The sequence below is a fragment of the Oncorhynchus mykiss genome, chromosome 27 (genome assembly GCF_013265735.2).
Source record: "Oncorhynchus mykiss isolate Arlee chromosome 27, USDA_OmykA_1.1, whole genome shotgun sequence".
NCBI lineage: Eukaryota > Metazoa > Chordata > Actinopteri > Salmoniformes > Salmonidae > Oncorhynchus > Oncorhynchus mykiss.
The window spans coordinates 44,030,595-44,053,774 of NC_048591.1; the positions used below are offsets into that span (position 1 = coordinate 44,030,595).

The 23,180-nt window shown below is 46.8% G+C and overlaps 1 protein-coding gene across 9 annotated transcripts in view; it reads left to right on the forward strand.

Moving 5' to 3' along the window:
* The window catches only part of LOC110508084 (T-lymphoma invasion and metastasis-inducing protein 1), a 196,460-nt gene that overhangs the window by 157,469 nt on the left and 15,811 nt on the right, over positions 1-23,180 (forward strand). For 8 of the 9 annotated variants that reach the window (XM_036965730.1, XM_036965732.1, XM_036965731.1 and 5 more), the window contains 4 exons: positions 15,426-15,632; positions 17,659-17,727; positions 18,783-18,908; positions 19,634-19,742. In XM_036965730.1, coding sequence (XP_036821625.1) covers positions 15,426-15,632; positions 17,659-17,727; positions 18,783-18,908; positions 19,634-19,742 — 511 coding nt within the window. Of the gene's footprint in view, positions 433-15,425; positions 15,633-17,658; positions 17,728-18,782; positions 18,909-19,633; positions 19,743-23,180 lie in introns of all 9 variants that reach the window. The other variant, XM_036965739.1, reaches the window with a different exon arrangement.

The window sequence follows — 23,180 nt, forward strand, 5'->3', positions numbered from 1 at the left end:
TAGCTAGCTGTGGCACATCTGAATAAAAGGATTGAAGGAGGAGTGTTGGAAGACTGTGAGGAGAGGTGGTGGGCGAGAACAGAAACAGAGGAGGAAGAGACTTAGAAACAGCTTCGCCTGGCATCCAGCCTTCCTTTCTTCCTCACAACCAACCACCATGCCACTTCCTCTTCCTCCTTTCTCTTTTCTCCGTCACAACATAATAAAGTGGAAGGATACGTTGGAGAAGAGAGAGCGTCTGCTCTGTTCTGTTCTGCTCTATTCTGCTTGGCTCAATGCGCGACTCTTCCCTTTCTCTGACTGAGGCTCGGACTGACTGACTGTCCTCCTCCTCCTCCTCTGGCTCTCCGTCCGTCTTTCTGTCCGCCTGCCATGTCTGCCCTGAAGAGGAACAAGCGTTCCTCAGAGTCCATCTCTGACATGCTGCATCTGGTAAGCCTACTCTCTAAAATATCTAGCTACATCTACTTCCTCTACTCACATCTTTGGTTTTCTTCACTGTTTGTCGTCTACTTTGTCAGTTTGTTGGTTCATGCCTTTAACTTTTATTTACTTATCTGTCAGATGCCGTGTAGTACTCTGTGTGAGACTGTTGTCGCTCACTAACTGAAGGTCACCTGGTCTTTTCCTAGTTTTGTATTTATTTTATTTATTTCACCTTTATTTAACCAGGTAGGCTAGCTGAGAACAAGTTCTCATTTACAACTGCGACCTGGCCAAGATAAAGCAAAGAAGTTCAACAGGTACAACAACAGAGTTACACATGGAGTAAAACAAACATACAGTCAGTAATACAGTAGAAAAATAAGTCTATATACAATGTGAGCAAATGAGGTGAGATAAGGGAGGTAAAGGCAAGAAAAAAAGGCCATGGTGGCGAAGTAAATACAATATAGCAAGTAAAACACTGGAATGGTAGATTTGCAGCGGAGGAATGTAAAAAATAGAGATAATGGAGTGAAAAAGGAGCAAAACATAACAATAAATACAGTAGGGGAAGAGGTAGTTGTTTGGGCTAAATTATAGATGGGCTATGTACAGGTGCAGTAATCTGTGAGCTGCTCTGACAGCTGGTGCTTAAAGCTAGTGAGGGAGATAAGTGTTTCCAGTTTCAGAGATTTTTGTAGTTCGTTCCAGTCATTGGCAGCAGAGAACTGGAAGGAGAGGCGGCCAAAGGAGGAATTGGTTTTGGGGGTGACCAGAGAGATATACCTGCTGGAGCGTGTGCTACAGGTGGGTGCTGCTATCGTGACCAGCGAGCTGAGATAAGGGGGGACTTTACCTAGCAGGGTCTTGTAGATGACATGGAGCCAGTGGGTTTGGCGACGAGTATGAAGCGAGGGCCAGCCAACGAGAGCGTACAGATCGCAATGGTGGGTAGTATATGGGGCTTTGGTGACAAAACGTTTGGTGTGGGTCTGGAAGGAGAGTTTACAGTCTAACCAGACACCTAGGTATTTGTAGTTGTCCACCTAAGGAATAATTGGTTTTGCGGGTGACCAGAGAGTTAAACAGTGGGGCAAAAAAGTATTTAGTCAGCCACCAATTGTGCAAGTTCTCCCACTTAAAAAGATGAGAGAGGCCTGTAATTTTCATCATAGGTACACTTCAACTATGACAGACAAAATGAGAAAAACAAATCCAGAAAATCACGTTGTAGGATTTTTAATGAATTTATTTGCAAATTATGGTGGAAAATAAGTATTTGGTCAATAACAAAAGATGTTATCTCAATACTTTGTTATACACCCTTTGTTGGCAATGACAGAGGTCAAGCTTTTTCTGTAAGTCTTCACAAGGTTTTCACACACTGTTGCTGGTATTTTGGCCCATTCCTCCATGCAGATCTCCTCTAGAGCAGTGATGTTTTGGGGCTGTTGCTGGGCAACACAGACTTTCAACTCCCTCCAAAGATTTTCTATGGGGTTGAGATCTGGAGACTGGCTAGGCCACTCCAGGACCTTGAAATACTTCTTACAAAGCCACTCCTTCGTTGCCCGGGCGGTGTGTTTGGGATCATTGTCATGCTGAAAGATCCAGCCACGTTTCATCTTCAATGCCCTTGCTGATGGAAGGAGGTTTTCACTCAAAATCTCACGATACATGGTCGTCCTGGTCCCTTTGCAGAAAAACATCCCCAAAGCATGATGTTTCCACCCCCATGGTTCACAGTAGGTATGGTGTTCTTTGGATGCAACTCAGCATTCTTTGTCCTCCAAACACGACGAGTTGAGTTTTTACCAAAAAGTTATATTTTGGTTTCATCTGACCATATGACATTCTCCCAATCTTCTTCTGGATCATCCAAATGCTTTCTAGCAAACTTCAGACGGGCTTGGACATGTACTGGCTTAAGCAGGGGGGACACGTCTGGCACTGCAGGATTTGAGTCTTTGGCGGCGTAGTGTGTTACTGATGGTAGGCTTTGTTACTTTGGTCCCAGCTCTCTGCAGGTCATTCACTAGGTCCCCCCCGTGTGGTTCTGGGATTTTTGCTCACCATTCTTGTGATAATTTTGACCCCATGGGGTGAGATCTTGCGTGGAGCCCCAGATCGAGGGAGATTATCAGTGGTCTTGTATGTCTTCCATTTCCTAATAATTGCTCCCACAGTTGATTTCTTCAAACCAAGCTGCTTACCTATTGCAGATTCAGTCTTCCCAGCCTGGTGCAGGTCTACAATTTTGTTTCTGGTGTCCTTTGACAGCTCTTTGGTCTTGGCCATAGTGGAGTTTGGAGTGTGACTGTTTGAGGTTGTGGACAGGTGTCTTTTATACTGATAACAAGTTCAAACAGGTGCCATTAATACAGGTAACGAGTGGAGGACAGAGGAGCCTCTTAAAGAAGAAGTTACAGGTCTGTGAGAGCCAGAAATCCTGCTTGTTTGTAGGTGACCAAATACTTATTTTCACCATAATTTGCAAATAAATTAATTAAAAATCCTACAATGTGATTTTCTGGATTTTTTTTTTCATTTTGTCTGGTTAAGATGGGAGAGAAACACTCTATTCTACATCCTTCTCTTTCCTCTTCCTGTGACGTAGGACATTCAAGGAAACGTTGTTTTAGAAATACACATTTCAGTCCTCGTGGGAAATTCTTGAATCTTGACTATTCTCAGCTCAGTGGTTGCTTTTGTTTTGGGCTGTTGTGGCTCGGGGCAAGGTTTACTAATTTAGCTAGAAGTTCCTCACTGAGGAATGTATGTCCTTAAAGAAGGAAGTTGGAAGAGGAAGCGTTGAAAAAATATAATTAATACATGGGAGGACATCCATTTTAATAACCAAACTCTCCCATGAAGGGTAGCCTAACATACAGGACCACATCTTTTACCCAATGTTGCATTAAAAATGATCCTTAATCGTAAAATTTAAACTGGGTTCAATTTTAATGCCCAGGTATGTAAAATCCCTAGTTTTGATAGATATAGATGGTCATGTGACTAGTTTAGAGGAACTAAGAATGGTTGAATGTGGCAGACATTGGTGTAGAAAAACCAGTGGCTATGCAGTTCATTAGACAGTCGTTGTTGATTTTAAAGGGACCATCAGTAATCTATAGCATGTTAGATTGGGACCTGGATCACTTGATCTCACTACTCGGCAGAAGACGAGTAGATCACATTAGCATGGCATCATTATAGTTATTTACATCAGAGTGCTCCTCTGTGTCTGTCTCGGTGTCGTTCTCGCTCTCGCACTCTCTTTTCAGTGTTTTTTTCCCCTGTCTCTCTTCTTCACTGGTAAATTAGGCCCTGCAAAAGACTAGTGTCCCGTCCAGGGGGTGTCCTGGTACATCAAGCTGTCTCCCTACGGAAACAGGAGATAGACTAGTGTCCTGTCCAAGGGGTGTACTGTACATCAGAAACAGGAGATAGACTAGCATCCTGTCCAGGGGGTGTACTGTACATCAAGCTGTCTCACTACAACAACACGAGATAAGACTAGTGTCCTGTCCAGGGGTTGTACTGGTACATCAAAGCTGCCTCACACCACAGAAACCGGAGAGAGGCTTCTGCCATTCTGGGCCGTTCTGCCTCGGGAAAAGGCGATTTATTAAGTTTGACATCAGAGGGCTCTTTCCCTGTCTCTCTCTTCTTCACTGGTAAATTAGTAATGTCAGGGATGAAACTCTGATGAATGCAGCGTAGCTGTGGAAACGCTGGTATCTGGTGTCATAGCCACAGTGGGGTACAGCTCTTCTGTTCTCTACGTTTCTATGTGTCTTAGCCAGCCAGCCAGCACCTCGTCTTACTCTGCCAGCCAGCACCTCGTCTTACTCTGCCAGCCAGCACCTCGTCTTACTCTGCCAGCCAGCACCTCGTCTTACTCTGCCAGCCAGCACCTCGACTTACTCAGCCAGCCAGCACCTCGTCTTACTCTGCCAGCCAGCACCTTGTCTTACTCTGCCAGCCAGCACGTTGTCTTACTCTGCCAGCCAGCACGTTGTCTTACTCTGCCAGCCAGCACCTTGTCTTACTCTGCCAGCCAGCACCTTGTCTTACTCTGCTAGCCAGCACTTCGTCTTACTCTGCCAGCCAGCACCTCGTCTTACTCTGCCAGCCAGCACCTTGTCTTACTATGCTAGCCAGCACCTCGTCTTACTCTGCCAGCCAGCACCTCGTCTTACTCTGCCAGCCAGCACCTCGTCTTACTCTGCCAGCCAGCACCTCGTCTTACTCAGCCAGCCAGCACCTCGTCTTACTCTGCCAGCCAGCACCTTGTCTTACTCTGCCAGCCAGCACGTTGTCTTACTCTGCCAGCCAGCACCTTGTCTTACTCTGCCAGCCAGCACCTTGTCTTACTCTGCTAGCCAGCACCTCGTCTTACTCTGCCAGCCAGCACCTTGTCTTACTATGCTAGCCAGCACCTCGTCTTACTCTGCCAGCCAGCACCTCGTCTTACTCTGCCAGCCAGCACCTCGTCTTACTCTGCCAGCCAGCACCTCGTCTTACTCAGCCAGCCAGCACCTCGTCTTACTCTGCCAGCCAGCACCTTGTCTTACTCTGCCAGCCAGCACCTTGTCTTACTCTGCCAGCCAGCACGTTGTCTTACTCTGCCAGCCAGCACCTTGTCTTACTCTGCTAGCCAGCACCTCGTCTTACTCTGCCAGCCAGCACCTCGTCTTACTCTGCCGGCCAGCACCTCGTCTTACTCTGCCGGCCAGCACCTCGTCTTACTCTGCCGGCCAGCACCTTGTCTTACTCTGCCGGCCAGCACCTCGTCTTACTCTGCCGGCCAGCTCCTCGCCTACTCAGGTTTTGTGTTTTCGCTTCTCTAAAAATGAGACATTTCATCCACATCTGAACACAAACAGACCTCACTGCTTACAGGCAATAGGTGATAGAAGACCTGTATTCTGATGTGACGTTCTATTTCCGCGTGTGTGTGTATGTATGTGTGTGTGTGTGTGTGTGTGTAGGATGGCCAGAGTTTGGTCTATTGGGATCTTTCGAGCTCATCTTCAAGCACTTCTCAGTGTGTTGTTGTGCACTATGTCACTGCTGCCGGAAGACATGATGCTTCTCTTTCTGTAACCCAGAAAGGTTTCGAGAGGTGCCTGCTGGGTTATTATCCTTCTCCTCTTCAGCATTAGACAGGTCAGAGGTTACTATCAATCTCCTCTTCAGCGTTAGACAGGTCAGAGGTTACTATCAATCTCCTCTTCAGCGTTAGACAGGTCAGAGGTTACTATCAATCTCCTCTTCAGCATTAGACAGGTCAGAGGTTATTATCAATCTCCTCTTCAGCTGTTCTTCATTATGTTCTCTGGTAAAACAGCTCTCCTGCATGCATCCCAAACGGCACCCTATTCCCTACATAGTGCACTACTTTTGACCAGGGCTAGCACCCTATTCCCTATATAGTGCACTACTTTTGACCAGGGCTAGCACCCTATTCCCTACATAGTGCACTACTTTTGACCAGGGCACTGAATAGGAAATAGGGTGCTGTTTGGGACACAGCCATAGTGTACAAACGCTCTTCTAGTATCAGTCATTGGTCTGGTCTTTCAGCACACTGTGTCATGGACACCACATAACACTCGGGCCTTTTGTGTTAACTTTGAGATGGGTCTAACAAAATGGTTTTGCTAGACCCGAAAGATGCTTTCAATCTCTAATTCTTTTTAGATCGGTTGCCTTGTGCATTTAATTAGACGTGTGCTTCCTCAGGCGTGTTGCCTTGACATGAATTCCATGCCAAATTAATCACACCACATGTCTAATTATTTAAGTCTAAAGCCTATTCCTGGAAAACAGCACAGTACGCCAGCCAGCACCGGTGTCAGTACCGGTGCCCCCTCTTTCACTCAAGTCTATAGACTTTTTAGCTGACAACGTCACCACAAGAACGATGCGCTTCAATGGGGCAAAGAAGGCTGTGTGTTGTGATTCTGGATGGCCAGATATCTTAGCAACAATGTGGAGAATCTTAGGTGACTCATTTCAGTGCGCCACCTCATGCGTGCGATAACGCTCGCGGTAGCCGATGTGAACAAAACCTTTAAACAGGTCAACATTCGCAAAGCCGCTGGGCCAGACGGATTACCAGGACGTGTACTCAAAGCATGCGTGGACCAAGTGTCTTCACTGACATTTTCAACCTCTCCCTGACCAAGTCTGTAATACTTACATGTTTCAAGCAGACCACCATAGTCCCTGTGCCCAAGGAAGCGAAGGTAACCTGCCTATATGACTACCGACCCGTAGCACTGATGTCGGTAGCCATGAAGTGCTTTGAAAGGCTGGTCATGACTCACATCAGCATCCTCCCAGAAACCCTAGACCCACTCCAATTCACATAACGCCCCAACAGATCCACAGATGACGCAACCTAAATCGCACTCCACACTGCCATTTCCCACCTGGACAAAAGGAACACCTATGTGAGAATGCTGTTCATTGAATACAGCTCAGCGTTCAACACCATAGCGCCCACAAAGCTCATCACTAAACTAAGGACTCTGGGACTAAACACCTCCCTCTGCAACTGGATCCTGGACTTCCTGACGGGCCGCCCCCAGGTGGTAAGAGTGGGCAACAATACGTCTGCCATGCTGATCATTAACAATGGGCCCCTCAGGGGTGCATGCTCAGTCCCCTCCTGTATTCCCTGTTCACCCACGAATGTGTGGCAAAACACGACTACAACACCATCATTAACTTTGCTGACGACACAACAGTGGTAGGGAGGAGGTCAGAGAACTGGCAGTGTGGTGCCAGGACAACAACCTCTCCCTCAATGTGAGCAAGACTAAGGAGCTGATCGTGGACTACAGGAAAAGGCGGGACGAACAGACCCCCATTAACATCACCGGGACTGTAGTGGAGCAGGTTAAGAGTTTCTTGGTGTCCACATCACCAACAAACTATCATGGTCCTTGGTGTCCACATCACCAACAAACTATCATGGTCCTTGGTGTCCACATCACCAACAAACTAACATGGTCCTTGGTGTCCACATCACCAACAAACTAACATGGTCCTTGGTGTCCACATCACCAACGAACTATCATGGTCCAAACATACCAAGACAGTCGTGAAGAGGGCACGACAACACCTATTCCCCCTCAGGAGACTGAAAAGATTTAACATAGGTCCCCAGATCCTCAACAAGTTCTACAGCTGTACCATCGAGAGCATCGTGACCGGTTGCATCACCGCCTGGTACGGCAACTGCTCAGCATCTGACCGTAAGGCGCTACAGAGGGTAGTGCTTACGACCCAGTGCATCACTGGGGACAAGCTTCCTGCCATCCAGGTCCTATATACTAGGCGGTGTCAGAGGAAAGCCCATAAAATTGTCAAAGACTCCAGTCATCCAAGTTAGAGACTGTTTTCTCTGCGACCGCACGGCAAGCGGTACCGGAGCGCCAAGTCTAGGGCCAAAAGGCTCCTCAACAGCTTCTACCCCCCAAGCCATTAGACTGCTGAACAATTCATAAAATCGCCACCGGACAATTTACGTTGACCCCCCCCCCTCCCCCTTTTGTACACTGCTGCTACTCGCTGTTTATTATCTATGCATAGTCACTTCACCCCCACCTACATGTACAAATTACCTCAACTAGCCTGTACCCCCGCACACTGACTCGATACCGGTGCCACCTGTATATAGCCTCCACACTGACTCTGTACCGGTACCCCCTGTATATAGCCTCCACATTGACTCTGTACCGGTACCCCCTGTATATAGCCTCCACACTGACTCTGTACCGGTACCCCCTGTATATAGCCTCCACATTGACTCTGTACCGGTACCCCCTGTATATAACCTCCACACTGACTCTGTACTGGTACCCCCTGTATATAGCCTCCACACGGACTCTGTACCGGTACCCCCTGTATATAGCCTCCACATTGACTCTGTACCGGTGCCCCCTGTATATAACCTCCACACTGACTCTGTACCGGTACCCCCTGTATATAACCTCCACACTGACTCGGTACTGGTACCCCCTGTATATAGCCTCCACACTGACTCGGTACTTGTACCCCCTGTATATAGCCTCCACATTGACTCTGTACCGGTACCCCCTGTATATAGCCTCCACATTGACTCTGTACCGGTGCCCCCTGTATATAACCTCCACACTGACTCTTTACCGGTACCCCCTGTATATAACCTCCACACTGACTCGGTACTGGTACCCCCTGTATATAGCCTCCACACTGACTCGGTACTGGTACCCCCTGTATATAACCTCCACACTGACTCGGTACTGGTACCCCCTGTATATAGCCTCCACACTGACTCGGTACTGGTACCCCCTGTATATAGCCTCCACACTGACTCTGTACCGGTACCCCCTGTATATACAGTGCCTTGCGAAAGTATTCGGCCCCCTTGAACTTTGCGACCTTTTGCCACATTTCAGGCTTCAAACATAAAGATATAAAACTGTATTTTTTTGTGAAGAATCAACAACAAGTGGGACACAATCATGAAGTGGAACGACATTTATTGGATATTTCAAACTTTTTTAACAAATCAAAAACTGATAAATTGGGCGTGCAAAATTATTCAGCCCCCTTAAGTTAATACTTTGTAGCGCCACCTTTTGCTGCGATTACAGCTGTAAGTCGCTTGGGGTATGTCTCTATCAGTTTTGCACATCGAGAGACTGAATTTTTTTCCCATTCCTCCTTGCAAAACAGTTCGAGCTCAGTGAGGTTGGATGGAGAGCATTTGTGAACAGCAGTTTTCAGTTCTTTCCACAGATTCTAGATTGGATTCAGGTCTGGACTTTGACTTGGCCATTCTAACACCTGGATATGTTTATTTTTGAACCATTCCATTGTAGATTTTGCTTTATGTTTTGGATCATTGTCTTGTTGGAAGACAAATCTCCGTCCCAGTCTCAGGTCTTTTGCAGACTCCATCAGGTTTTCTTCCAGAATGGTCCTGTATTTGGCTCCATCCATCTTCCCATCAATTTTAACCATCTTCCCTGTCCCTGCTGAAGAAAAGCAGGCCCAAACCATGATGCTGCCACCACCATGTTTGACAGTGTGGATGGTGTGTTCAGGGTGATGAGCTGTGTTGCTTTTACGCCAAACATAACATTTTGCATTGTTGCCAAAAAGTTCAATTTTGGTTTCATCTGACCAGAGCACCTTCTTCCACATGTTTGGTGTGTCTCCCAGGTGGCTTGTGGCAAACTTTAAACAACACTTTTTATGGATATCTTTAAGAAATGGCTTTCTTCTTGGCACTCTTCCATAAAGGCCAGATTTGTGCAATATACGACTGCTTGTTGTCCTATGGACAGAGTCTCCCACCTCAGCTGTAGATCTCTGCAGTTCATCCAGAGTGATCATGGGCCTCTTGGCTGCATCTCTGATCAGTCTTCTCCTTGTATGAGCTAAAAGTTTAGAGGGATGGCCAGGTCTTGGTAGATTTGCAGTGGTCTGATACTCCTTCCATTTCAATATTATCGCTTGCACAGTGCTCCTTGGGATGTTTAAAGCTTGGGAAATATTTTTGTATCCAAATCCGGCTTTAAACTTCTTCACAACAGTATCTCGGACCTGCCTGGTGTGTTCCTTGTTCTTCATGATGCTCTCTGCGCTTTTAACGGACCTCTGAGACTATCAGAGTGCAGGTGCATTTATACGGAGACTTGATTACACACAGGTGGATTGTATTTATCATCATTAGTCATTTAGGTCAACATTGGATCATTCAGAGATCCTCACTGAACTTCTGGAGAGAGTTTGCTGCACTGAAAGTAAAGGGGCTGAATAATTTTGCACGCCCAATTTTTCAGTTTTTGATTTGTTAAAAAAGTTTGAAATATCCAATAAATGTCGTTCCACTTCATGATTGTGTCCCACTTGTTGTTGATTCTTCACAAAAAAATACAGTTTTATATCTTTATGTTTGAAGCCTGAAATGTGGCAAAAGGTCGCAAAGTTCAAGGGGGCCGAATACTTTCGCAAGGCACTGTAGCCTCCACACGGACTCGGTACTGGTACCCCCTGTATATAGCCTCCACACTGACTCTGTACCGGTTCCCCCTGTATATAGCCTCAACACTGACTCTGTACCGGTACCCCCTGTATATAGCCTCCACACTGACTCTGTACCGGTACCCCCTGTATATAGCCTCAACACTGACTCTGTACCAGTACCCCCTGTATATAACCTCCACACTGACTCTGTACCGGTACCCCCTGTATATAACCTCCACACTGACTCGGTACCGGTGCCCCCTGTATATAGCCTCCACACTGACTCTGTACCGGTACCCCCTGTATATAGCCTCCACATTGACTCTGTACCGGTACCCCCTGTATATAGCCTCCACACTGACTCTGTACCGGTACCCCCTGTATATAGCCTCCACATTGACTCTGTACCGGTACCCCCTGTATATAACCTCCACACTGACTCTGTACTGGTACCCCCTGTATATAGCCTCCACACTGACTCTGTACCGGTACACCCTGTATATAGCCTCAACACTGACTCTGTACCGGTACCCCCTGTATATAGCCTCCACACTGACTCTGTACCGGTATCCCCTGTATATAGCCTCCACATTGACTCTGTACCGGTACCCCCTGTATATAACCTCCACACTGACTCTGTACCGGTACCCCCTGTATATAACCTCCACACTGACTCGGTACCGGTGCCCCCTGTATATAGCCTCCACACTGACTCTGTACCGGTACCCCCTGTATATAACCTCCACACTGACTCTGTACCGGTACCCCCTGTATATAACCTCCACACTGACTCTGTACTGGTACCCCCTGTATATAACCTCCACACTGACTCTGTACTGGTACCCCCTGTATATAACCTCCACACTGACTCGGTACTGGTACCCCCTGTATATAGCCTCAACACTGACTCTGTACCGGTACCCCCTGTATATAGCCTCAACACTGACTCTGTACCGGTACCCCCTGTATATAGTCTCCACATTGACTCTGTACCAGTACCCCCTGTATATAGCCTCCACACTGACTCTGTACCGGTACCCCCTGTATATAACCTCCACATTGTCTCTGTACCGGTACCCCCTGTATATAACCTCCACATTGTCTCTGTACCGGTACCCCCTGTATATAACCTCCACATGGACTCTGTACCGGTACCCCCTGTATATAACCTCCACACTGACTCTGTACTGGTACCCCCTGTATATAGCCTCCACATTGACTCTGTACCGTAACACCCTGTATATAGCCTCCACACTGACTCTGTACTGGTACCCCCTGTATATAACCTCCACATTAACTCTGTACTGGTACCCCCTGTATATAACCTCCACATTGACTCTGTACCGTAACACCCTGTATATAGCCTCCACACTGACTCTGTACTGGTACCCCCTGTATATAACCTCCACATTGACTCTGTACCGTAACACCCTGTATATAGCCTCCACATTGACTCTGTACCGTAACACCCTGTATTTAACCTCGTTATTCTTATTGTGTTACTTTTTATTTTAGTCTACTTGATAAATATTTTATTCTTCTTGAACTGCGCTGTTGGTTTAGGGGGTTGTACGTAAAGCATTTCACGGTAAAGTCTATACTGTTGTATTCGGTGCATGTGACAAATTAAGTTTGATTTGATTCGAAGTGGTAGGGCCACACAATATCACAGAACGGGACCGCCGAGTGCTGAAGCGTGTAAAAATGGTCTGTCCTCGATTGCAACACTCACTACCGAGTTCCAAACTGCCTCTGGAAGCAACGTCAGCACAAGAACTGTTCGTTGGGAGCTCCATGAAATGGGTTTCCGTGGCCGAGCAGCCGAACACAAGCCTAAGATCACCATGCGCAATGACAAGCGTCGGCTGGAGTGGTGTCAAGCTCAGCGCCATTGGACTCTGGAATAGTGGAAACACGTTCTCTGGAGTGATGAATCACGCTTCACCATCTGGCAGTCCGACGGACGAATCTGGGTTTGGAGGATGCCAGGAGAACGCTACCTGCCCGAATGCATAGCGCCAACTTTAACGTTTGGTGGAGGAGGAATAATGGTTTGGTTTGGGGCTGTTTTTTCATGGTTCATGCTAGGCCCCTTTGTTCCAGTGAAGGGAAATCTTAATGCAACAGTCCCCGCAGCAATGTTCCAACATCTAGTGGAAAGCCTTCCCAGAAGAGTGGAGAGTCTGTTATAGCAGTAATGTTCCTACATCTAGTGGAAAGCCTTCCCAGAAGAGTGGAGGCTGTTATAGCAGTAATGTTCCAACATCTAGTGGAAAGCCTTCCCAGAAGAGTGGAGGCTGTTATAGCAGCAAAGAGGGGGAACCAATTAATGTTAATGCCCATGATTTTGAAGGAGATGTCCGAGCAGGTGTCCATATACTTTTGGTCATGTGGTCTATTTTAAATGGGAAATAGGATTGACTGTGCAGGGCATCCATGTTTGTACATAGACATTAATGATATGTACCCATTGATTATTGAAGAATATACCTTTTATAAATGCCTCATGGGCTTAGTTCAACTGTCGTACCCCATCAGAACCCAAAATAAAAGCTTGTTTTTATATTGATTTAGGAATAGTTGTCAACAATCGAAGTCAACCCCGTCTGTTTTGCCCCATGGTTGCGCACGCCTCGGTTTTGTTGCCAAACAACCCACCCATCTATTTCTGCACTTCATTTTTATAGGCCAACAATGCAGATTAACACTGCTGGTCTCCTAGGCAACATGGTCTCCTAGGCAACATGGTCTCCTAGGTAACATGCTGTATGTATTGTTTTGGTTTTGATTTTCTGAAAAGAGATCAATATCATCAGGAAAACACAAGGAGAGATCAATATCATCAGGAAAACACAAGGAGAGATCAATATCATCAGGAAAACACAAGGAGAGATCAATATCATCAGGAAAACACAAGGAGAGATCAATATCATCAGGAAAACACAAGGAGAGATCAATATCATCAGGAAAACACAAGGAGAGATCAATATCATCAGGAAAACACAAGGAGAGAGAGAGAGATCAATATCATCAGGAAAACACAAGGAGAAAGAGAGAGATCAATATCATCAGGAAAACACAAGGAGAGAGAGAGATCAATATCATCAGGAAAACACAAGGAGAGAGAGAGATCAATATCATCAGGAAAACACAAGGAGAAAGAGAGAGATCAATATCATCAGGAAAACACAAGGAGAAAGAGAGAGATCAATATCATCAGGAAAACACAAGGAGAGAGAGAGATCAATATCATCAGGAAAACACAAGGAGAGAGAGAGATCAATATCATCAGGAAAACACAAGGAGAAAGAGATCAATATCATCAGGAAAACACAAGGAGAAAGAGAGAGATCAATATCATCAAGAAAACACAAGGAGAAAGAGAGAGATCAATATCATCAGGAAAACACAAGGAGAGAGAGAGATCAATATCATCAGGAAAACACAAGGGGGGAAGAGAGATCAATATCATCAGGAAAACACAAGGAGAAAGAGCGAGATCAATATCATCAGGAAAACACAAGGAGAAAGAGAGAGATCAATATCATCAGGAAAACACAAGGAGAAAGAGAGAGATCAATATCATCAGGAAAACACAAGGAGAAAGAGCGAGATCAATATCATCAGGAAAACACAAGGAGAAAGAGAGAGATCAATATCATCAGGAAAACACAAGGAGAAAGAGAGAGATCAATATCATCAGGAAAACACAAGGAGAAAGAGCGAGATCAATATCATCAGGAAAACACAAGGAGAAAGAGAGAGATCAATATCATCAGGAAAACACAAGGAGAAAGAGAGAGATCAATATCATCAGGAAAACACAAGGAGAAAGAGAGATCAATATCATCAGGAAAACACAAGGAGAGAGAGAGAGAGACTTATGACAGGCCAAAAATAGACGAATGAGTGCAAATTATTTTTTTTAAAGCTCCCTTTCCATCTCTCCATCCTGCCTCTCCTGTCCTCGCTCCATCTCTCCATCCTGCCTCTCCCCGCTGCGTAGTCACTAATTGCCAGACGGCCTCAGAGTTGGAGGAACTGAAGGAAACCTGTACGTACTTACTTTCCTCCCTCCTGCCTCCCTCGAAGAGACTGATCAGGAGGTAGAAACAGACATAAGTGGGTGAGAGAGAGAGCGGAAGGACGTGGCTGATGTAAACAGATTCTTCTGTCCTCTTTATTCATCTGTTCTTCTGATCCCTCCCTCCATCGCCTGCAGGACTGAGGTACAAAGTAGTCTTACTCATTTTCTCTCTTCCCCTCTCTCTCTCCCTCACTCTCTCTCTCTTTCTCCATCACTCTCTCTCTCTCTCCATCACTCTCTGTCTCTCTCTCTCTTGCCCTCTCTCTCATCACTCTCTCATTCACTCTCTCTCCATCCCTCTCTCTGTCCTCTCCATCCCTCTCTCTCTCTCTCCTCTCCATCCCTCTCATCTCTCTCCTCTCCATCCCTCTCTCTCCTCTCCATCCCCCTCTCTCTCTCTCTCTCTCTCTCTCTCTCTCTCTCCTCTCCATCTCTCTCCTCTTCATCTCTACCTCATTCTCTCTCCTCTCCATCTCTCTCCTCTCCATCTCTACCTCATTATCTCTCCTCCATCCCTCTCCCCTCTCCATCCTTCTCTCTCCTCTCCATCTCTACCTCATTCTCTCTCCTCTCCATCCCTCTCTCTCTCTCCTCTCCATCTCTCTCCTCTCCATCTCTACCTCATTATCTCTCCTCCATCCCTCTCTCCTCTCCATCCTTCTCTCTTCTCTCCATCTCTACCTCATTCTCTCTCATCTCCATCCCTCTCTCTCCTCTCCATCCCTCTCTCTCCCTCTCTCTCCTCTCCATCCCTCTCTCTCCCTCTCTCTCCTCTCCATCCCCCTCTCTCTCTCTCTCTCTCTCTCTCTCTCTCTCTCTCTCTCTCTCTCTCTCTCTCTCTCTCTCTCTCTCTCTCTCTCTCTCTCTCTCTCTCCCTCTGTAGAGTACGGAGCAGGTTGCAGCATTCTGCCGCAGTCTCCATGACATGAATCCGTCTGAGTGTGCCACAAGTTCCTCCTCCCCCAGTCTGGAGTCGCCCGTGCCTCCGCCCGCCACCGGCACCGCCACCGGCACCCGTCAGCTCTCCGACGCCGACAAGCTACGCAAAGTCATCTGTGAGCTGGTGGAGACCGAACGCACCTATGTTAAAGTCAGTACTACATCTCTTGTGTGGGTTGTGGTGGGGGGTGTGGGGGGTATGGATGGGGGTTGTGGGAGGGGGGGGTTTGTGTGTGTGTGGGGTGGGGGGGTTCTCCAAGTGAAGAATTCAGATGCATCTGACACTTGCCCTTTGCAGACTGACAGACAGACAGACATACTGCCAACCCCATTCTGTATAGGACAAATGGCAGACTGACATACTGCCAACCCCATTCTGTACAGGACAAATGGCAGACTGACAGACAGACATACTGCCAACCCCATTCTGTACAGGACAAATGGCAGACTGACATTCTGCCAACCCTATTCTGTACAGGACAAATGGCAGACAGACATACTGCCAACCCCATTCTGTACAGGACAAATGGCAGACAGACAGACAGACATACTGCCAAACCCATTCTGTACAGGACAAATGGCAGACTGACAGACAGACATACTGCCAACCCCATTCTGTACAGGACAAATGGCAGACTGACAGACAGACAGACATACTGCCAACCCCATTCTGTACAGGACAAATGGCAGACAGACATACTGCCAACCCCATTCTGTACAGGACAAATGGCAGACAGACATACTGCCAAACCCATTCTGTACAGGACAAATGGCAGACTGACAGACAGACATACTGCCAAACCCATTCTGTACAGGACAAATGGCAGACTGACAGACAGACATACTGCCAACCCCATTCTGTACAGGACAAATGGCAGACTGACAGACAGACAGACATACTGCCAACCCCATTCTGTACAGGACAAATGGCAGACAGACATACTGCCAACCCCATTCTGTACAGGACAAATGGCAGACAGACATACTGCCAACCCCATTCTGTACAGGACAAATGGCAGACAGATATACTGCCAACCCCATTCTGTACAGGACAAATGGCAGACAGACATACTGCCAACCCCATTCTGTACAGGACAAATGGCAGACAGACATACTGCCAACCCCATTCTGTACAGGACAAATGGCAGACAGACATACTGCCAAACCCATTCTGTACAGGACAAATGACAGACTGACAGACAGACAGACATACTGCCAAACCCATTCTGTACAGGACAAATGTGACTGGGCAGAGTTATATCTGGGTTACAGATCGCAGCAATACGTAGTATATTGTATAACTGGGTTACAGAATATAGCAAAGCAATACATATTACAGTATTATAACTGGGTTACAAAAAGCTCTGAGATATCAAAGAAAACCCACAATATAACCTCAATACATATGTAATCTGATTTAATTAGAAACAGAGATATTAATATGTAATCTGATCTAATTAGAAACAGAGATATTAATATGTAATCTGATCTAATTAGAAACAGAGATATTAATATGTAATCTGATCTAACTAGAAACAGAGATATTAATATGTAATCTGATCTAACTAAAAACAGAGATATTAATATGTAATCTGATCTAACTAGAAACAGAGATATTAATATGTAATCTGATCTAACTAAAAACAGAGATATTAATATGTAATCTGATCTAACTAGAAACAGAGATATTAATATGTAATCTGATCTAACTAGAAACAGAGATATTAATATGTAATCTGATCTAACTAAAAACAGAGATATTAATATGTAATCTGATCTAACTAGAAACAGAGATATTAATATGTAATCTGATCTAACTAAAAACAGAGATATTAATATGTAATCTGATCTAACTAGAAACAGAGATATTACTTGACAGAGATGTCATAATACTTTAACAAACCCAGTCAGAGAATAAAGGATCTTTACATGTGATTAGGAACAGTGTTATTTTAATTCAACACTGTTGGTGTATAGTACAGTTGAATACCTTGGTTGTGATCAGAGATGTTAAATCTGCCATTTAAACCCAAGTGTATTCTATTCTCCCTGTCAGTGTATGTTTATATCCATTTATTTTTTAATTTTATTTCACCTTTATTGAACTATCCTCGTGAGTGTGTGTCTGTTTGTGTTCAGCACTCTAATCAAGGCCTGATTCACTCTTGTCTACACAGGATCTTCATTGTCTCATCGGGAGGTATTTAACCCCACTACAGAAGGAGACCTGCCTCACTCAGGATGAGGTATGACTCACACACACACACACACACACCTACACATATAATCCATACACACACACACACACACATACACATATAATCCATACACACACAGGGAATCCATTCTGTAGCTTAAATGTATCTGGTACTAAAATGTTTCTCAGATAGGCTGTTGCGTAACTGTGTACTGAGTGTGCTGTGTGTAGGAGAGGGAGGGAGGGAGAGGAGGAGGATGAGAGAGAGGGAGGACGAGAGAGAGGGAGGACCAGAGAGAGGGAGGACCAGAGAGAGGGAGGACCAGAGAGAGGGAGGACCAGAGAGAGGGAGGACCAGAGAGAGAGAGGGAGGGAGGGAGAGGAGGAGGACGAGAGAGAGGGAGGGAGGACGAGAGAGAGGGAGGACGAGAGAGAGGGAGGGAGGACGAGAGAGAGGGAGGACGAGAGAGAGGGAGGACGAGAGAGAGGGAGGACGAGAGAGAGGGAGGACGAGAGAGAGAGAGGACCAGAGAGAGGGAGGACGAGAGAGAGGGAGGACGAGAGAGAGGGAGGACGAGAGAGAGGGAGGACGAGAGAGAGGGAGGACGAGAGAGAGGGAGGACGAGAGAGAGGGAGGACCAGAGAGAGGGAGGACCAGAGAGAGAGAGGGAGGGAGGGAGAGGAGGAGGACGAGAGAGGGAGGACGAGAGAGAGGGAGGGAGGACGAGAGAGAGGGAGGACGAGAGAGAGGGAGGACGAGAGAGAGGGAGGACGAGAGAGAGGGAGGACGAGAGAGAGTGAGGACGAGAGCGGGGGAGGGAGGGAGAGGAGGATGTTTAAAGAGAGAAGAGAAAGTGACACTGTGATGTTGATGGGACACAGATGGTTCTATTGCTTTAATAGGATCTCCTCACTTCAACACCCTCACTGGTGCGGCCAGAATGCAGCCTTATCTCCTATCTAGTGCACGGAAATAGTGCACTCTATAGGTAGTAGGGATGCCATTTTGGGATGCATACCTCTCAATGTAATTGGACTCTTGAGCTTGTATGTAATTCATTGATGCATTGAAATATAATATATTCCCTTTCTTTGCGTCTCCAGCTGGACATTCTGATTGGGAACCTGCCTGAGATGGTGGAGTTCCAGGTGGAATTCCTGAAGACTCTAGAAGACGGGACCAGATTGGTCCCAGACCTGGAGAAGCTGGAGAGAGTAGACCAGTTCAAGGTACAAAAATAACAGCCTGCCTCGAACGACGAAATAACAGCCTGCCTCGAACGACAAAATAACAGCCTGCCTCGAACGACAAAATAACAGCCTGCCTCGAACGACAAAATAACAGCCTGCCTCGAACGACAAAATAACAGCCTGCCTCGAACGACAAAATAACAGCCTGCCTCGAACGACAAAATAACAGCCTGCCTCGAACGACAAAATAACAGCCTGCCTCGAACGACAAAATAACAGCCTGCCTCGAACGACAAAATAACAGCCTGCCTCGAACGACAAAATAACAGCCTGCCTCGAACGACAAAATAACAGCCTGCCTCGAACGACAAAATAACAGCCTGCCTCGAACGACAAAATAACAGCCTGCCTTAAGTGAAAGAGGGCTCTTCCTGGAACAACAAAATAACATGCTTCCTTAAATGAAATAAGGCTCTGCTTGGATCCAAAAAACAGCCTGGCTGGAACGAGTGTCAAACCTACACCTGGCATTTTAACTGTCCTCCGCTACCAAAACACATTGATTAACCACGACTCTCTCCTCTCCATTTTAACTGTCCTCCGCTACCAAAACACATTGTGTAACCACGACTCTCTCCTCTCCATTTTAACTGTAAGGCCGCTACCAAAACACATTGTGTAACCACGACTCTCTCCTCTCCATTTTAACTGTAAGGCCGCTACCAAAACACATTGTGTAACCACGACTCTCCTCTCCTTGTCAGAAAATCCTCTTCTCTCTAGGAGGTTCTTTCCTGTACTATGCAGATCGGTTTAAGATCTACAGTGCGTTCTGCGCCAGCCACACCAAAGTCCCCAAGGTGCTCGTGAAAGGTGAGTTAAACACAGTTGGTATGTGTGTATCCGTGGTTGTGTGTTTGTGTGTGTGTGTGTGTGCGTGGTTGTTTGTGTGTGTGTGTGTGGTTGTTTGTGTGTGTGTGTGTGTGTGTTTGTGCGTGTGTGCGTGCGTGCGTGCGTGGCTTTGTGTGTGTGGTTGTGTGTGGTCGTGTGTGTGTGTATGTGTGTGTGCGTGGTTGTGTGTGTGTGTGTGTGCATGGTTGTGTGTGTGTGTGCGTGTGTGTGTGTGTGTATGCGTGGTTGTGTGTGTGTGTATGCGTGGTTGTGTGTGTGTGTGTGGTTGTGTGTGTGTGTGTGTGTGGTTGTGTGCGTGGTTGTGTGTGTGTGTGCGTGGTTGTGTGTGTGTGTGTGCGTGGTTGTGTGTGGTTGTGTGTGTGTGTGCGTGGTTGTGTGTGTGTGTGTGTGTGTGGTTGTGTGCGTGGTTGTGTGTGTGTGTGCGTGGTTGTGTGTGTGTGTGTGTGCGTGGTTGTGTGTGTGTGTGCGTGGTTGTGTGTGTGTGTGCGTGGTTGTGTGTTTGTGTGTGTGCGTGGTTGTGTGTGTGTGTGTGTGTGCGTGGTTGTGTGTGTGTGTATGCGTGGTTGTGTGTGTGCATGGTTGTGTGTGTGTGTGCGTGGTTGTGTGTGTGTGTGTGCGTGTATGCGTGGTTGTGTGTGTGCATGGTTGTGTGTGTGTGTGCGTGGTTGTGTGTGTGTGTGTGTGTGTATGCGTGGTTGTGTGTGTGCATGGTTGTGTGTGTGTGTGCGTGGTTGTGTGTGTGTCCAAGGTGCTCATAAAGGGTTAATAAACCTGAAGCGTTCCTCCCTGACTCCACCCCACCGAACCGACTTCCTCCACCCTGCACTGGTCTATAGTAGTGCACTATATAGGGAATAGGGCTCTGGTCTATAGTAGTGCACTATATAGGGAATAGGGCTCTGGTCTATAGTAGTGCACTATATAGGGAATAGGGCTCTGGTCTATAGTAGTGCACTATATAGGGAATAGGGCCCTGGTCTATAGTAGTGCACTATATAGGGAATAGGGCCCTGGTCTATAGTAGTACCACTATATAGGGAATAAGGTTCTGGTCTAAAGTAGTGCACCATATAGGGAATAGGGTTCTGGTCTATAGTAGTGCACTATATAGGGAATAGGGCTCAGGTCTAAAGTAGTGCACTATATAGGGAATAAGGTTCTGGTCTACAGTAGTGCACCATATAGGGAATAGGGTTCTGGTCTATAGTAGTGCACTATATAGGGAATAGGGCTCAGGTCTAAAGTAGTGCACTATATAGGGAATAGGGTTCTGGTCTAAAGTAGTGCACTACATAGGGAATAGGGCTCAGGTCTAAAGTAGTGCACTATATAGGGAATAAGGTTCTGGTCTACAGTAGTGCACCATATAGGGAATAGGGTTCTGGTCTATAGTAGTGCACTATATAGGGAATAGGGCTCAGGTCTAAAGTAGTGCACTATATAGGGAATAGGGTTCTGGTCTAAAGTAGTGCACTACATAGGGAATAGGGCTCAGGTCTAAAGTAGTGCACTATATAGGGAATAGGGTGCCATTTGGGACAGTGACTCTTACTGTGGGCTTAGGACCCCCTGGAGGCCTTAGTGAGCTTTAAGGGGTCCCCGAATGACCTCTTCATAGCTATAGCAGGTCTGTCAGGACAGTGTCGAATGACCTCTTCGAGACTGGAGGGTGGGGAGACCTCTTCGAGACTGGAGGGTGGGGAGACCTCTTCGAGACTGGAGGGTGGGGAGACCTCTTCGAGACTGGAGGGTGGGGAGACCTCTTCCAGACTGGAGGGTGGGGAGACCTCTTCCAGACTGGAGGGTGGGGAGACCCCCGTTGGTCTTGGTCTTGATTCCCCCCCCCCTCTCTGGTCTTGATTCGGTCTCTCCCCCTCTCTGGTCTTGATTCGGTCTCTCCCCCTCTCTGGTCTTGGTCTTGATTTGTTCTCCCCCCTCTGGTCTTGATTCGGCCTCTCCCCCCTCTGGTCTTGATTCCCCCCCCCCCCCCTGGTCTTGATTCGTTCTCCCCCCTGGTCTTGGTCTTGATCCCCCCCACCCCCCCTCTGGTCTTGATTCGGTCTCTCCCCCTCTCTGGTCTTGGTCTTGATCCCCCCCACCCCCCCTCTGGTCTTGATTCGGTCTCTAACCCTCCCTGGTCTTGGTCTTGATCCCCCCCACCCCTCCTCTGGTCTTGATTCGGTCTCTCCCCCTCTCTGGTCTTGGTCTTGATTTGTTCTCCCCCCTCTGGTCTTGATTCGGTCTCTCCCTCCTCTGGTCTTGATCCCCCCCCCCCCCCCCCCCCCCCCCACCCCCCCTCCGGTCTTGACCACCGCTGAATATTCAACCCCACAAGAGAGGTGTTATTTTATGACAGTACACTTTCTTTACCAGATCACATCCGTGTCAAACTCATTCCAGTGTCAAACTCATTCCACACTCATTCCAGTGTCAAACTCATTCCAGTGTCAAACTCATTCCACACTCATTCCAGTGTCAAACTCATTCCAGTGTCAAACTCATTCCACACTCATTCCAGTGTCACACTCATTCCAGTGTCAAACTCATTCCACACTCATTCCAGTGTCACACTCATTCCAGTGTCAAACTCATTCCACACTCATTCCAGTGTCAAACTCATTCCAGTGTCAAACTCATTCCACACTCATTCCAGTGTCACACTCATTCCACACTCATTCCAGTGTCAAACTCATTCCAGTGTCAAACTCATTCCACACTCATTCCAGTGTCAAACTCATTCCACACTCATTCCAGTGTCAAACTCATTCCACACTCATTCCAGTGTCAAAATCATTCCACACTCATTCCAGTGTCAAACTCATTCCACACTCATTCCAGTGTCACACTCATTCCAGTGTCAAACTCATTCCACACTCATTCCAGTGTCAAACTCATTCCACACTCATTCCAGTGTCACACTCATTCCACACTCATTCCAGTGTCACACTCATTCCAGTGTCAAACTCATTCCACACTCATTCCAGTGTCAAACTCATTCCAGTGTCAAACTCATTCCACACTCATTCCAGTGTCACACTCATTCCAGTGTCAAACTCATTCCACACTCATTCCAGTGTCACACTCATTCCAGTGTCAAACTCATTCCACACTCATTCCAGTGTCAAACTCATTCCAGTGTCAAACTCATTCCACACTCATTCCAGTGTCACACTCATTCCACACTCATTCCAGTGTCAAACTCATTCCACACTCATTCCAGTGTCAAACTCATTCCACACTCATTCCAGTGTCAAACTCATTCCACACTCATTCCAGTGTCAAACTCATTCCACACTCATTCCAGTGTCAAAATCATTCCACACTCATTCCAGTGTCAAACTCATTCCACACTCATTCCAGTGTCAAACTCATTCCAGTGTCAAACTCATTCCACACTCA